Genomic DNA, 14,407 nt, shown 5'->3' with positions numbered 1-14,407 from the left:
ATGGACTATTTGAGATAGTCAGATTTACAATATTAAATTAATGTTAAATATAATATAAAAAACACTCCAGAAATCAAGGATTGATGTACCTTAGAGGTGCTCCCAGATAGTGATATCTCATATTTTAGGTGCAAGACATCTACTTTCTTCTTTTTACAGTGAATAAGACTTGGAATTAATTTTGTTTTCATTGCTTGCTTTTCATATCTTTGAAATAGTACCAGTTCCTCCCTATCATGCAATGAAACCAGAAGAGGGAATGAACTTGTTTATAATATATTTAATAGTGGTACTTGGTTATCTCCAGTTACGACAAGGATTGGCAAACTGTGGCTTTCAGGCCAGATTAGTAATTACATGATGTTCAAATTTCAGTGTCCATAAATAAAGTTTTATTGGAAAGTCACACTTATTTGTTTACATATTGTCTGTGCTGCTTTTGTGCTATGCCATCAGACTTGAGTAATTGCAGCAAAGACCATATGGTCTGCAAAGCTTAAAATTATTATTTGTCCCTTTACAGAAAGTTTGCTGACCTCTGATTTATGACAGCCTCAAAAGAATGGTTTCAGTGCAACTTTCTGTAATAGATGTGCTTCTGAAGAGATTGTAATTAAAATGATACATGATGAACCATATTTTCAGCTTGATTTTGCTTAGTGTTATATTCCCATGGAATTGGAATTCACATAAGAAATTTTGGTGACATTTGCACTGATGTACAGAAAATGTACTCTGGTCAGATGTGCTGTGTATGTGTAGTTCCCTCATACAGGCCTTCTAAAATTTAATCAAACTGAAAAACTTTTCCTGTGGACTTCATGAACTTACAAGAACTGACTTATATAGTACATTCATTAGAAATTGTTTCATTTAAATTTCATTAGAACTTATAAATGACTAGGGATTTTGAATTTTCAGGCACTTGCGATGGCTTCTTTCTCTGCTTGAAGTCTGTAGTCTTACTATATGCCGTGGAATTAGATATTAAGGAAATACATTTTAAATAAATGGTCAAGGAAAATACATATGACTATGTATGTTTTGTATATAATGGATCTCTTCTAATGCCTTTTCATTGTTGTCCTATACTGCTTTCTGACTGTACAGTGTAAGGTTCTATTAGAAAATCAACCAAAATCTAAGCCCCCTGCCCTTTAGGACTGTTCTTACTAGACAGTAACCTAAACATGTATGAGTTAAGTAGTTAAGTAAATTAGTACTATTAAAAGTTTAATCATGGAATTGAGGTTTTGAGAAGAGCGAGGAGTATCTCCGAAGCTTCACAGTTTTAACTGGTTGCAGGAGGACTGGAAGAGAATCCCTCTGCCAATGCAGGAGACGCAAGAGATGTGGGTTCCATCCCTGGCTCGAGAAGATCCCCTGGAGAAGGAAATGGCAACCCACTTCAGTATTCTTGCCTAGAAAATTCTGTGGACAGAGGAGCCGGGCAGGCTGCAGTCCATGGAGTTGCAAAGAGACGTGATTGTGTGCATGCGTGCGCGCGCACACACACGCGTGTGCGAGGACTGGATAGGAACTAAATGCACACATAGGGACCCCTCATAGAATTCAGTGATTTAATTGACTGAATGCAAAGTCCAGGCAAAAGTTTCAAAGTGAGGTTGATACGGGAAAGAGTGTTCACTTTCTTGTTTTGATAAAACAGGCACCATCTTGCTACAGCTTGTATGTCATAAATCTTTAGTGAATATTGTATAACCTAAACTTGATGTGTTTTCTTCAAATGATCAGAATGCCAAATTAGAGAAGTAAAGTTCCACGTTATGGTATTTTGAGATATTTTTCAATTTTGTTTTAAGAACTGAAATAACTTTGAATCTTAGTTGTCATTAGAGGTTTTGAAATTCCTTGAAACTTGTGTCCCTTTTAACATAATTTGCTTCTGAATAAACTTTTAAAGTTTTTATTAATATTTCTCCTAATAATTGTAGAGCATTTTAGAGTAGCCTGCTTTTAAGTATTATTTATTCAAATCATTTATTTAATTTTAATGGCTTTTTTAACTTGAAAAATGATGTGACTTCTAATTAAAAGTTTTACCAAGCTCATTTGAAGTAATGTCAGTCATTTTTCATTCCTTGAATATTTTTAAATGCTTGGGTTTTTGTTTTAATTTAAAGAAACTCATTCATAAAGCTTAATGAAAGGAAAGTTAATCTGAAATAAATATTTGAAGAGAAGTTGTTCTTTAATGAGAGTGTTATTAGAGGAATACTGTTCAGCCTGGATTATTACGGTTAAACTGTCTTGGCATTTTACTAATCTATTTGTAAAATGATATTGTCTAGTGTGTATTTACAGCATAAGAAAATGAGTGAAAAATTCTCAGTTTAGATCCTGCTAGGCCAGATGTTGGGGAAAAAAGGATTGAATTTAATGAATTGTAATTGTTCTTTGTATTGATCTATCTTGTATTGGTAAATGGGACCTGATATTCCTAAAAATAGAAAATGTTAATATTTTAAATATTGTAGCATTGAAACAAAAGTTCTTGTTGAGAAGAATGGGGGAAGATGGGAAAGTTTAGAAACGTTCCAAATAAGCAGAGGTAAGTAAGTGTAGGCAAGGATTTTTTCTTCATGAAGACTTCATTTTCTATAACTTTTAAGAAAATGACAACGCAAAAAAAAATCCATCTAACTCATTTTCTTCTCTGTTCAGAAGAAAACTCAAAACAAGGAATAAAAATACTTGTATGTATTTTGAAAATGACTTAATTTACAATTTATAATTGACTTTTTGAAATCTGTATTGTATATTTGCATTAAGGTTTATAAATTTCATGTCTTACACTACTACATATTTGCTTGTAGAAAAACAGTCCAGCTATAGACATTTCAACCATCTAAGCTAATGTAGTAAAATTTTTACTTGATTGTACAATTGAAAATTTTTCATTCGTTTTACATTTCTGTTAATAACTGTGGGTGGCTTATTAGTGAACTGTTGCAGAGTGGAAGAATACTTGTGTCCTCTGCTCCTCATAGTAGCCTGGCCTTGATTAAGTGGATTGCCCCAGTGATATTTGTTAAATGACTAGATAAAGAGTGCTTGCATAGTAGATTGAGAATTCACTGTAGGGAAGATGCAGGCTTTTTCAAGATAATCTTGAATCAAATCATTGTGAAAGTTTACAGGTACTGAGTCTCTAACCTGTTTTTGAAAACCAACTTGTATGTCGGGATGTATGACTGTAACAAAACACTAAAAATTGATTAGTAGCATACTGTTAAATTTTGTATTTCTGCAGGCATACTTGTTAATCACACTTCATATTTTCTGAAGAACCAATGTTAAATTTTAATTGCTTAAAAAATTTATTTGTTTAGGTGAATTTGATGATGTAAGTTTTGATTGTCAGATACATCTTGAAAGTGTTAAGTATTAAACATAGGTTATTAAAGAAGGTTGTGCTAATAAGCTTGTTTGATAAAATCAGATTTTACAGAACATTCCCAGTATAATAATAGATCACATCTGTTTTGATAAGATTGTCAGATTATTTCATCATTTGTTTATAGGCGTATTCTACATTCTAAAGGGGAGTTAAGTGAAGATAGACATAAACAGTATGAAGAATTTGCTATGTCTTATCAAAAGCTACTGGCAAATTCTCAATCCTTAGCGGACCTTTTGGATGAAAATATGCCAGATCTTCCTCAAGATAAACCAACACCAGAAGGTAAGATATCCTTAAAAATAAAGTTTTTTTGTTTTTTTTAGTAGGTGTTAATCATTTCTGTCTCTCTAGTCTTCTCAGATGTATATTAATGAAATTGGATATTTTGAAATGCCTTTAAATTTTTTTTAATGAAGTAGTATTAAGACCTAATAAAAACCTTGAAAACTACTTAAAATGCTTCTCTGAATAGAAAAGTCTTTGTGCTTAGAGCAGTGAAGCCTAACTCATAATGTTATGATGGATTTCTTTAGGTTCTTTTGTAGTAGATATCCTTAGATTGTATCTAACAAGGCCTATCTTAAACCGTATTTGGGACTATATAAAGATTTACTGTATTTCTCAGGTAGGTAGTAAGGTGGATTGGACCTTTAGGATACTAATATTTCTATGTTTATTTTTATTTTTATTTTAGTTGTTTTGAATGGTGTATTATCATAAATTGTTACTTAGAACTAAAGCCTACCTTGCAGTTTTATAAGATTAACTTATCATTTTGTAAAATGAGTTATTTCTCATATTATTGCAAAGGTGTTTTAAATTTCCTTTTTGGTAGGGCTCCTAATACATTACTGTAATATGTTTTACCAACTACTTGAGACGTAAGTTGATAAATGTTGATACGTTATTAATTTTAAAACTATCTGAAAATCCTATTTACTTAAAAATCTTAAGAGTGAAGTATTTGTAAAGTATCCCTTTATAATACAGGAAGGTATTTTGTATTTTACATCCTCAATAAGAAATTATCCATTGTATACTGTGAAAACATTTATAGTCCTTCCTTGGTATCTTCAGGGAGCTGGTTCCAGGACCTCTGAGGATGCTCGAGTCCCTCATTTAAAATGGCTTAGTGTTTGCATATAACCTGCACACATCTTCCCATATACTTTAAATCATCTGTAGATTACTTATAATACCTACTACAGTATAAATGTAAATGCTATGCAACAAAATGAACAAAATTCTGCCATCATTTTAAAAAGATATTTTCACTTGGTACAGAATTTTGGGGTGAGATTTTTTTTCTTTCAGTATTTAAAGATGTTGTTCCACTGTCTTCTATCTTTTCATTGTTTCCAGTGAGAAAGCTGCTATCGTTCGTGTCTTTGTTCTTTTTAAAATAATGCGTGTATTTTTTTTCTGATTGTTTTAAAATATCATTATCCGTGGTTTTAAAGAACTTAATTATGATAATGGCTTGGTGTGGTTTACTTCATGTTTCTTGTGCTAGGGGTTTGTTGGGCTTCTTGAATCTGGGTTTATAATTATCAAATTTAGCAAATCTTGACCATATTTCTTCAAATATGTATTCTGTTCCTCTCCCCCCTTCTATAGGAATTCAAATACCACTACATTTGAAGTTGTCTTCTCTGTGCTTTAGTATTTTTTTTTCACCCTGTTTAGTATTGGTTAGTTTCTATTGCTGTGTCTTCCAATTCACTCTCTTTTCCTTTTATGGTGTCTGATACTCTCATGTAGAGATGTAGAAGCTAGTTATGTTTTCCATGGTCTCCAACATGCTTAGTGTATCTTCTAGCTTGTTGAGAATATGAAATACAGTTGTAATAACTGTTTTAATGTCCTTGTCTTAATTATATCATATGTATCACTTCTGCGTTTATTTGATTGATTGATTGATCTCTATACCTTTGGTAATTTTTCTACTTTGGTGATATCAATCTTTTGAACATAATCTAATGGGTCAAAGTGATAAATTCTTGGTTTATTTAACATTATCCTCATTAGTACTGAGGTTAGAATCTTTTCATATACTCTTTGACTTCTCTGTTCAGAGGCTTTATCCATTTTTTTCTATTGAGATTTTGGACTTTATTTGCAGAAGCTCTTTATATTATGGATATTAATTCCTTTGTATAAATATTGCCAGTATTGTCTTCTAGTTTGTCCCTTGCTTTTTTTTTTTTAGCCACATAGCTTATGGGATGTTAGTTCCCCAACCAGGGGTTGAACCTGAGTCCTTGGCAGTGAAAGCTCGGAGTCCTAACCACTGGATCGCCAGGAAATTCCCTGCTTTTATTTACTTTTTTGTTGAAAAGAAATTAAATTTATCAGTCTTTTCTCTTATATTGGTTCAGTGTCCTGTATTTAAATATTTTTTTGGTAAGGCATATAAGTAATGAGTTAGAGAGCCAGTACTTTATTGTTTTTGCTGTGTTCTTCCTAAATGACTTTTAATGAATAATCTAATTTGTCTTAGGGTTATTTTTAATCTGCATGATCATTCTCTTATAATTCTAGTTTGGAGAGAAGTACAGTGAGAATAGATAAAATCATGAATGGTCTTGTGATCATGAAGTAGGAAATTGCTTTTAATGTTCTGAGTTTTAAGGATCTATCAGTTCAGTTCAGTCGCTCAGTCGTGTTCGACTCTTTGCGACCCCATGAATCGCAGCACGCCAGGCCTCCCTGTCCATCACCAACTCCCATGAGTTTACCCAAACTCATGTCCATCGAGTCAGTGATGCCATCCAGCCTCTCATCGTCTGTCGTCCCCTTCTCCTCCTGCCCCCAATCCTTCCCAGCATCAGGGTCTTTTCCAGTGAGTCAACTTGTCGCATGAGGTGGCCAAAGTATTGGAGTTTCAGCTTCAACATCAGTCCTTCCAATGAACACCCAAGACTGATCTCCTTTAGGATGGACTGGTTGGATCTCCTTGCAGTCCAAGGGACTCTCAAGAGTCTTCTCCAACACCACAGTTCAAAAGCATCAATTCTTCGGCGCTCAGCTTTCTTCACAGTCCAACTCATACCCATACATGACTACTGGAAAAACCATAGCCTTGACTAGACGGACATTTGTTGACAAAGTAATGTCTCTGCTTTTTAATATGCTATCTAGGTTGGTCATAACTTTCCTTCCAAGGAGTAAGCATCTATAGTTGTATGTAAATGTAGACTGTGTGTGTGTTTGTAAATACAAACACAGGTTTTCCACTCTCTACTGAAATATGTATATTTGTCTTCATCATTCCTTCCCTTCCTTTCTAGTTATTTATCAGTTGACCATTTATGGCAATCTGTCTTATACCAAGTTTAATATCAAAAGGAGGGATGCTTCTTAAGGGTTTATGATAAGATAAACCATAAACTTGTGAACATAATTGAGATAAAATCATACAGAGTGTTGGGAGTGTTAAAAAAGTGCTTCATGGGGGAGGTGGGACTTTAAACTAGATGTTTAGGAGTTGCCAGGCTTATGTATTTCTACGTTGGTTTTAAGCTTTGTGAAGATGGGCCTAATATATCAAATAGCTACTTAATCTCATATCAGTTGCTTAAAACTTAAAGAGAAAAGCGTGTTTATCCTGCACTTTCCTTTGATCTGTCCTGGTTTAGAGCTTTACTTAAAACAGAATTTTTGATTTTCTGGTAAAGATGGTTACATGCATAATCAAGAGTGCTTGTTGACTGAAGAAGTATCTGTTAATTGAAACATTCAAGATTCATTGGTTTTAATTCCCTGTGATTTATTTTACTGTAGAGCATGGGCCTGGAATTGATATATTTACACCTGGTAAACCTGGAGAATATGACTTAGAAGGTGGTATATGGGAAGATGAAGATGCTCGGAATTTTTACGAGAACCTCATTGATTTGAAAGCTTTTGTTCCAGCCATCTTGTTTAAAGATAATGAAAAAAGTTGTCAGAATAAAGAGTCCAGCAAGGATGATTCCAAAGGTAAATGCTGGAGGACAAATTTTTATATTAAAGTGCTATAAATTTTAGTTTCAAAATAATATTTGTAAAAAAATTTTTTTTACTTACTAGTTATATGAACATTAAGTCACTAGATTAAATGAATGACAGAATAATATGGACGTCTTAATTAATTTGAGTCCACTTTATCTAATCAGATTTATTTTCTCATCATTACAACAAATCCTCATGGCCTGTATGTCTCCATTCATCAGTCCATCCATCCATTCATTTCTTCACTGAACAGATGGCATGCACAAAGAAGTTATGGTTTTTGTCCTCCATGAGCATAATGTATTTTTAAGAATCTGAACATCAAATTTGCCAGATATAAATGTAGATTCTAAGAAAAATGTGGCAGATTTTGTGAATCTTGATTTTTTTGCAGCAGGATTTCAATATGACTTTTAATTCAGAGATACTAATTCTTTGGTTTCAAACAGAGACAAAGGAACCTAAGGATAATAAGGAGGTATCAAGTCCTGATGATTTGGAACTTGAGTTGGAGAACCTGGAAATTAATGATGACACATTGGAGCTGGAGGGTGGAGATGAAGCTGAAGATCTTACAAAGAAACTTCTTGATGAGCAAGGTAAACACTTTTGCCAAAAATGTTAATTTGTGATAAGTTTTTTTAAAAAATATAATGTTTTATTTATTTTTTGGCTATGCCATGCTACTTGTGGGATGTTAGTTCCCCGTCCAGGGATTGAACTCAGGCCCTCAGCAGTGAGAATGTGGAGTCCTAACCAGTGGATTGTCAGGGAATTCCTAACTTTTGATTAGTGTTTATACACAGAACTCTTGCCTGTGAATATGGGTCTTTACTCTTTAATTCCTTGTTTTCCTGTTGTTTCTAGGCCCTCACTTTTTTGGAATTTGATTTGGAACAGAAATACTACATGTCCCATATTATGTGACTACAAACTTTAGTGATAATCTAAATCTTAATAGATATTTCTTGCACTTCAGTACTTTTAGCATTGTCCCTGATGTATTTTATTTATAATATAATCTTTACAATCCTGACATAAATGCATTTGAAAGTTGAGAGATAAATAGACAATTGGTGTATCAGTTCATCTGTCATTTTTATCTGCCTTTACTATTGAGTAATGTTTTGTATTTAGTAATAAAAATATCACACTGTTAATTATTTCCTGAATACTTCTATCAAGTTTCTTTGTTAGTTAGAGTTCTTTATTAGAAGAATGCCTTTGTTAGGGTTGCCTTTCTCTCTGTGGGCTTCATTGATTCCTGCTGCCGATTCTCTAGTTCTCCACGTCATGAAAGGAGGGAGGCATGGCCGGAGGCTGCCCTCGGCTCAAACCAGTTAGTGACATCTGAGGAAAAGAGGGATCCTTTCCCACTGTCTGTGTATAAACATCTTGGAAGGAGTTGCCTAGTCCTGTGTCATGCTTGCCTGTGGCGAGAGGAGTAATGGTATCTGTGCTTGGGCAGCACCCTTTCCCATCAGAATCCCATGGATTGCCTTTGAGGGCAAGCAGTGATCATACTATTAATTGAAGACATGGGAAAAGGGATGTTCAACAGATAAAAATAGTAGATCTGCTCTAAAGCTACATGCAACTTATGACTTCTCATGTAAAAGTTTGCCCTTTTATAGTTGGTAATCTGAAAGACTAGTGATTTAGACTTATGATTCTAAAGATACCCTTTCTTTCAAGGGTAATGTCTGAAAAAATGCTTCATTTTTCATAAGTAAAGTGCTTTAGATTATCTGTGCCTCAGATAACATCTTATTGAAGGTTTTTATTCTTAGATTGTCTATGTATATTTCTAAACCTACTTAAAATCCAATTCCATATTAGAACAAGAGGATGAAGAAGCCAGCACTGGATCTCATCTCAAGCTCATAGTAGATGCTTTCCTCCAGCAATTACCCAACTGTGTCAACCGTGATCTGATAGACAAGGTATGAGTGCCTCTGTGTGACTTTACTCAAAGCACGTAGACCTTGTAGGATAGCTCAAATTAGGAATGTTTGTGGTTTTTGCAGTTTTGGCTGTAGAACGAACCATTTCTTCAAATGGAATCTAATATAGGAATTCAAAATGAACACAGTTGGAGCCAATTTGTAGATGTTGTGTTTGTGGGTGGAACTGTCTCTAGAGTCCTGTAGGCTTGACACCTCTCCCCTTCACATATTGCCACAGTGTGGAAAATACTGTTTTAGACCAGATGTTCTTAAAGTACTCTCTGTAGATTCCCAGTGTCTTTTCAGGTACTTTCAGGGCGTCTATAAGGTCAAAACTCTTTTCATACTATTACTAAGAGTTTTCCCCCTACTTTTTCACTGTTTCTGACATTTGCAAAAGTGATGATGGGTAAACCTGGCATTTTAACGTGAAGTCAAGCTGCATTGGTAGCAGACTCTAATAGTAGCTATTGTAGTCTTCATTGCTGTGCATTTGCAATTAAAAAACAGTGTCACTGTAACTTCAAGATCTCTTTGATGAATCTGTAAAATTTAGTGATTTTGTGTTATTTCAACCTCTGAGTACACTTCCTTTTAACTTGATAAAATAAGAAGGATGTATAAAGCATGTCTACTGACTCAAGGTTGCCTTGAGAAAACCATTTGTATGACTGAGTTGCAAGCTAAACTGCTTTTTATATAGAGTACCAGTTTTACTTGAAAGAATTGAGGGATGAACCATAGTTATTCAGACTTGGGTATTTAACAGACATTTTTCTAACATGAACAAAATGATCCTCTCACTTCAAGGGAAACAACTAAAAGTATTTACTGCCAGTGGATAGTAGTTGCCAATTTCCTAATTTTTGTTGAAACGTAGTCCATTATTAGCCATTAAATGTTTTTCTTTGATTTTTCTTTTTATTTTTCAAAAAATGTTGACTTGAGGGTGTGTGTGTGTGTGTGCGTGTGTGTGGTGAGACGTTTTCTAGTGTTAACCAGTTTTTTCTTGAGTGGATAACCTTTGGGATTTTTATTATCCTAGTCCACAATTTTTGAGGATTTCATGTGGGTGAATTACTTGAAGGAATTTTAGTGTTCTTTCAGCTTTTCTGTTTGTTATTCTAATTAGCTGTAAGAAGCTTTAATGTTACAAAATATAAATTTTAATAAAATTTATTATACTCCCTTTACAAGCAGAAGAAAAAGTTTAAATTGGTTTTGCTCTTAACTAATTCAACCTTGGTGAATACTTACAATGTGCGTTTACTGGGTTTGAATCTAATCAACATTGTGTTTTATTTCATCATAAGTTTTTAGCAAATGGAAGGTGTTTCAGTGAGTGTGTCGCTGAAGAGTTGACATCCTTTATAGGGAAATCAGAGAATCTTTGTAGAAAGAAAGAAAGAAAAGTGAAATTGCTCAGTCATGTCTAACTCTTTGGAGACCTTGTGGACTGTTGCCCACCAGGCTCCTCTATCCATGGGGATTCTCCAGGCAAGAATACTGGAGTGAGTTGCTATTTCCTTCTCCAGGGGATCTTCCCAACCCAGGGATGGAACCTGGGTCTCCCACATTGCAGGCAGACTCTTCACCATCTGAGCCACCAGAAAATCTTTGTATTTGATCCTCAAATCTAGCTAAAGGTTGAGAAATTAATGATAAAATAATTATGTGAAGCTATAGAAGGAAAATATTGATGATACCCAGTAGGATTATTTGATAATAGTTATTTTCCTTTTAAAAATACATCTTAAATGTTGTTTTCATAAACTATGTATATTGAAAATCTTTACTATTTAAATAGTATATATACCTGTATTTAAAAAATACCAGTTACTCATAATTTTGTTTTCTAGTGGTTTCCCAGAACATATACTTCTCCCAGCTTTTCTTTTACACTTACATTAGAGTTTAGACATACTAATAAAGTATTGGATACATTTTTGTTATTAAAATATAGAATAGTGGATTGCTATACTAAATAACAATTATGGGTATTTATTATAGTCCTATGATGTGGTTTCTTTAGTTTGTTACTATATGTGATTGTCAACAGTAAACCATTTTAGTTGGTGTTGAAGCACTTAAAATGTTTCTAGTTATAATCTGTGTCTATCTCTCATACCTGGTTTGTCTTTATTCTTTTTTAATCCTTACTAGCATTAATAATTTTCTTGGTTCCTGACTTCTTGCTACTTTGTAACTTCTATCAGAAAACTTTCCTGATATTAACATTGATCTATGAGATCAAAAGCATGGGTTGCACATTTCATGCAATTATTTGCCAAACATGTCAGCATAGATCTTCAATCTACCCATTGGAAGTTCTGTTTTTAGCACTAGGTTGCAATTAATAAGTTTGTGAAATATGTTTTGAGATATATAAGGAAAGAAGAGCTTATGCTTGATGATCATTAAAGTTTGGAATATCCTTGTAATACTAGTGTCTTAAAACCATTGTGAACTGTTTAGGAACTACTAGGAGTCCGTTTTAGCATGCTGCTTTAGTAGCTAAATTGAGGTTGTTTTTTTTTGTAAGAGAAAAGTTTGCTTTTTCTCCTTTAGGCAGCAATGGACTTTTGCATGAACATGAACACGAAAGCAAATAGGAAGAAGTTGGTACGGGCGCTCTTTATAGTTCCCAGACAAAGGTAGGTTTAAAAAGAAAAAAAAAAAGAGTAATTTCTTAGTGTTTCTACACTGCAGTGATTGTAAGAGCTAAGTTCTTGTATAATTATCTCGTTAAAAATATCCCTTGTCAACAGAAGTTATTATCATTGTTGTTAGCATATTTTCTAGAACTTCTCACTGATTTTTGTTCATGAGCTCTAGTGGAAATATTCTTTCTGATGCTTTCCTGTTATTTTAAGAATAATAGGAACTTAATAATAACTTCATCATTGCTAGAAGCAATTTATTTACACCTTCTCCTCTGAGGAGAAAAAAGAAACTATCTTTTTTTGGAGAATTTTTACTTTGTGGAAAGATCAGACTAAATTGATTATATCTAGTTCTTAAGTGTTGTGCTTAAATGAAAATTTTCAAGGTTTTTTTTGGTCATGATGCTGGTTTGGACTTGAAAATCACATTGGTGATTATGTTGCTAGTAATTGAAGAAGTATATTCCATTTCGTAATGCCGATAGAGAATTCTAATGCTCTCTTAAACTAAGTTAAAGCCCCTACTTCACCCGCATATTTTAAGGTCATAGGCTGTTGGCTTTAGGAACTTGGAGAAGATCTATTTCTGTTTATTCAACAGGGAATAATTAAAGGATTTTGTTAACTATTATGATTACATACATCATAGCTAATATAGATACTTCCCCCAGAAAGATTCTGTGGGATTTCACTAAAGATTTCTTAAGCAAAATTTTAATTTGGTTCATTTGTTGGTCTCTTATTGGTAACATTTCTCAGTGAAACCAGATCACTACTTTTTTCATTTATATTGGTTTTTATCCCGGTCAGCAGCCTTAATATGAGCATTTGGTTTTTCATTTTAGTGGGGCAAGGTAGATAGGATGTGCTAATGTAGTGAGTAGTAATTCAGAATTATCTAATTGAGAAAATCTTAGATGAATTACTTTTATTATGTAAAATTATATGCTACATTTCATCAAATCTGAGGTGCCATCAGTTATGAGGTACACCATTATTTCATGAACAACTAAGAAAATAATATTGCCAGTTACTTATAAGGTTTTTGATTGTCAGACACATTCTACTTTCAAACTCAGAATTTCAAATAGTTTTTGCCTTAATATTTTGGACCATTTTTTTTAAATGGTTCTTTTTTACCTTTGCAATGGAATGTTTACTTGCATAGTCTTCTTTTCAATTGTTAATGTGAATGAATAAACATATAGTAACAATTGTCTGAACTTCTAGCATAGAATGAAGCAAATTTAGCCAAGATAAAAGGCTTTTTTAACAAAAGAATTATGCAGTGATATTAAGTTTATTTATAAGAGAGCATTTTGTCTCCCCGTATCCCCATTCCATCCCACTCCCCTGTCCATGGAGAAGACTGAAAATCTATGTATATACTTTTACTTGGTCTTATGCCAGTTACATCCTTTGTTACTGGATTTATCTGCTTAGCTCAGCAGTTAGCTGCAAACTAGAAGTAGTTGGAATCTGCTAGAAACAGACTTGAAAGTAGTAGGAAGTGACGGTTTATGGTCTGAGAGGAGAGGAAAAAATAAAGATATAAGTACTTAAAATGCATAGCCTTTTGGACCCATGAGGAAGAGACCACTTGGTCTTATATACCTGAAATATAAAAATATAATAATTTAGGTTTCTTACAGTCAGCTTGAGTGATCAGGAAAGGTTAAAATTATGTTCTAAAATTTATTCATTCACTAAAGATCTACTCTATACTGTGATTAGTGCTGGAGGTACAGTAGTGAACAAGATAGATTCAGCTTTTGTATTCGTGCAGCTTACAGTTTGGAGAGGAAGAGAGAGAATTCTAAGTGCAGTTGACAAGAAGAATCCCAGCGTGCTTTGGAGTATATAACAGAGAAACTGATTGATTTAGTCTTGGGAGTCAGAGAAGGCTGCCTGGAACAAGGGTCATTTAATCCAATTGCTGAGAAAGGAATGAGCGAGGCGAGGAATGGGTGAGGAGAGGAAATGTCGAGAGCATTTCTGATAGAGGCAACATTATGTGCAGAGCCAGAGACAGGAAAGGTCACACAGCAGACTACTGCGGAAATCTCTTTCTTGGTTTCCCTGGACATTGTTGTTTAGACTAAGCTGCAGGTGGGAGGCATTTTTACTTCTTTTTTTTCAGCACTGAGCACAATGCCTCACAGACAGAAGGTGATAAACTTGTGTAACGTGGTATTTAATGCCCTTTCTTATCTAGCCCCTTTTCAACTTCTTCAGTCTTCATTCTAGCTATTCTCCATCTTGCAAAATCCTGATCTGTAATGATTTCCTGAATGCCCTTCGCTCTCTCCTTCCAAGCTTCAGCTTTCTGCTCTGTCTGGGATATCCTGTTTTTCTTTACTGAAAACCTCTGACTTAATCTT

At 33.9% G+C, this 14,407-nt stretch overlaps 1 protein-coding gene across 8 annotated transcripts in view; it reads left to right on the top strand.

The window, feature by feature from the left end:
- Positions 1-14,407, top strand: part of UPF2 (UPF2 regulator of nonsense mediated mRNA decay) — a 90,672-nt gene that overhangs the window by 15,104 nt on the left and 61,161 nt on the right. For all 8 annotated transcript variants that reach the window (XM_081554087.1, XM_081554086.1, XM_081554088.1 and 5 more), the window contains 5 exons: positions 3,546-3,706; positions 7,208-7,405; positions 7,867-8,016; positions 9,257-9,360; positions 11,932-12,017. In XM_081554087.1, the coding sequence (XP_081410213.1) occupies positions 3,546-3,706; positions 7,208-7,405; positions 7,867-8,016; positions 9,257-9,360; positions 11,932-12,017 (699 nt within the window). The remainder of the gene's footprint in view (positions 1-3,545; positions 3,707-7,207; positions 7,406-7,866; positions 8,017-9,256; positions 9,361-11,931; positions 12,018-14,407) is intronic.

This window comes from Giraffa tippelskirchi, chromosome 13 (assembly GCF_054371585.1).
Source record: "Giraffa tippelskirchi isolate mGirTip1 chromosome 13, T2T-mGirTip1v1.2.pri, whole genome shotgun sequence".
NCBI lineage: Eukaryota > Metazoa > Chordata > Mammalia > Artiodactyla > Giraffidae > Giraffa > Giraffa tippelskirchi.
This window is presented reverse-complemented; position numbering and strand designations above follow the sequence as displayed.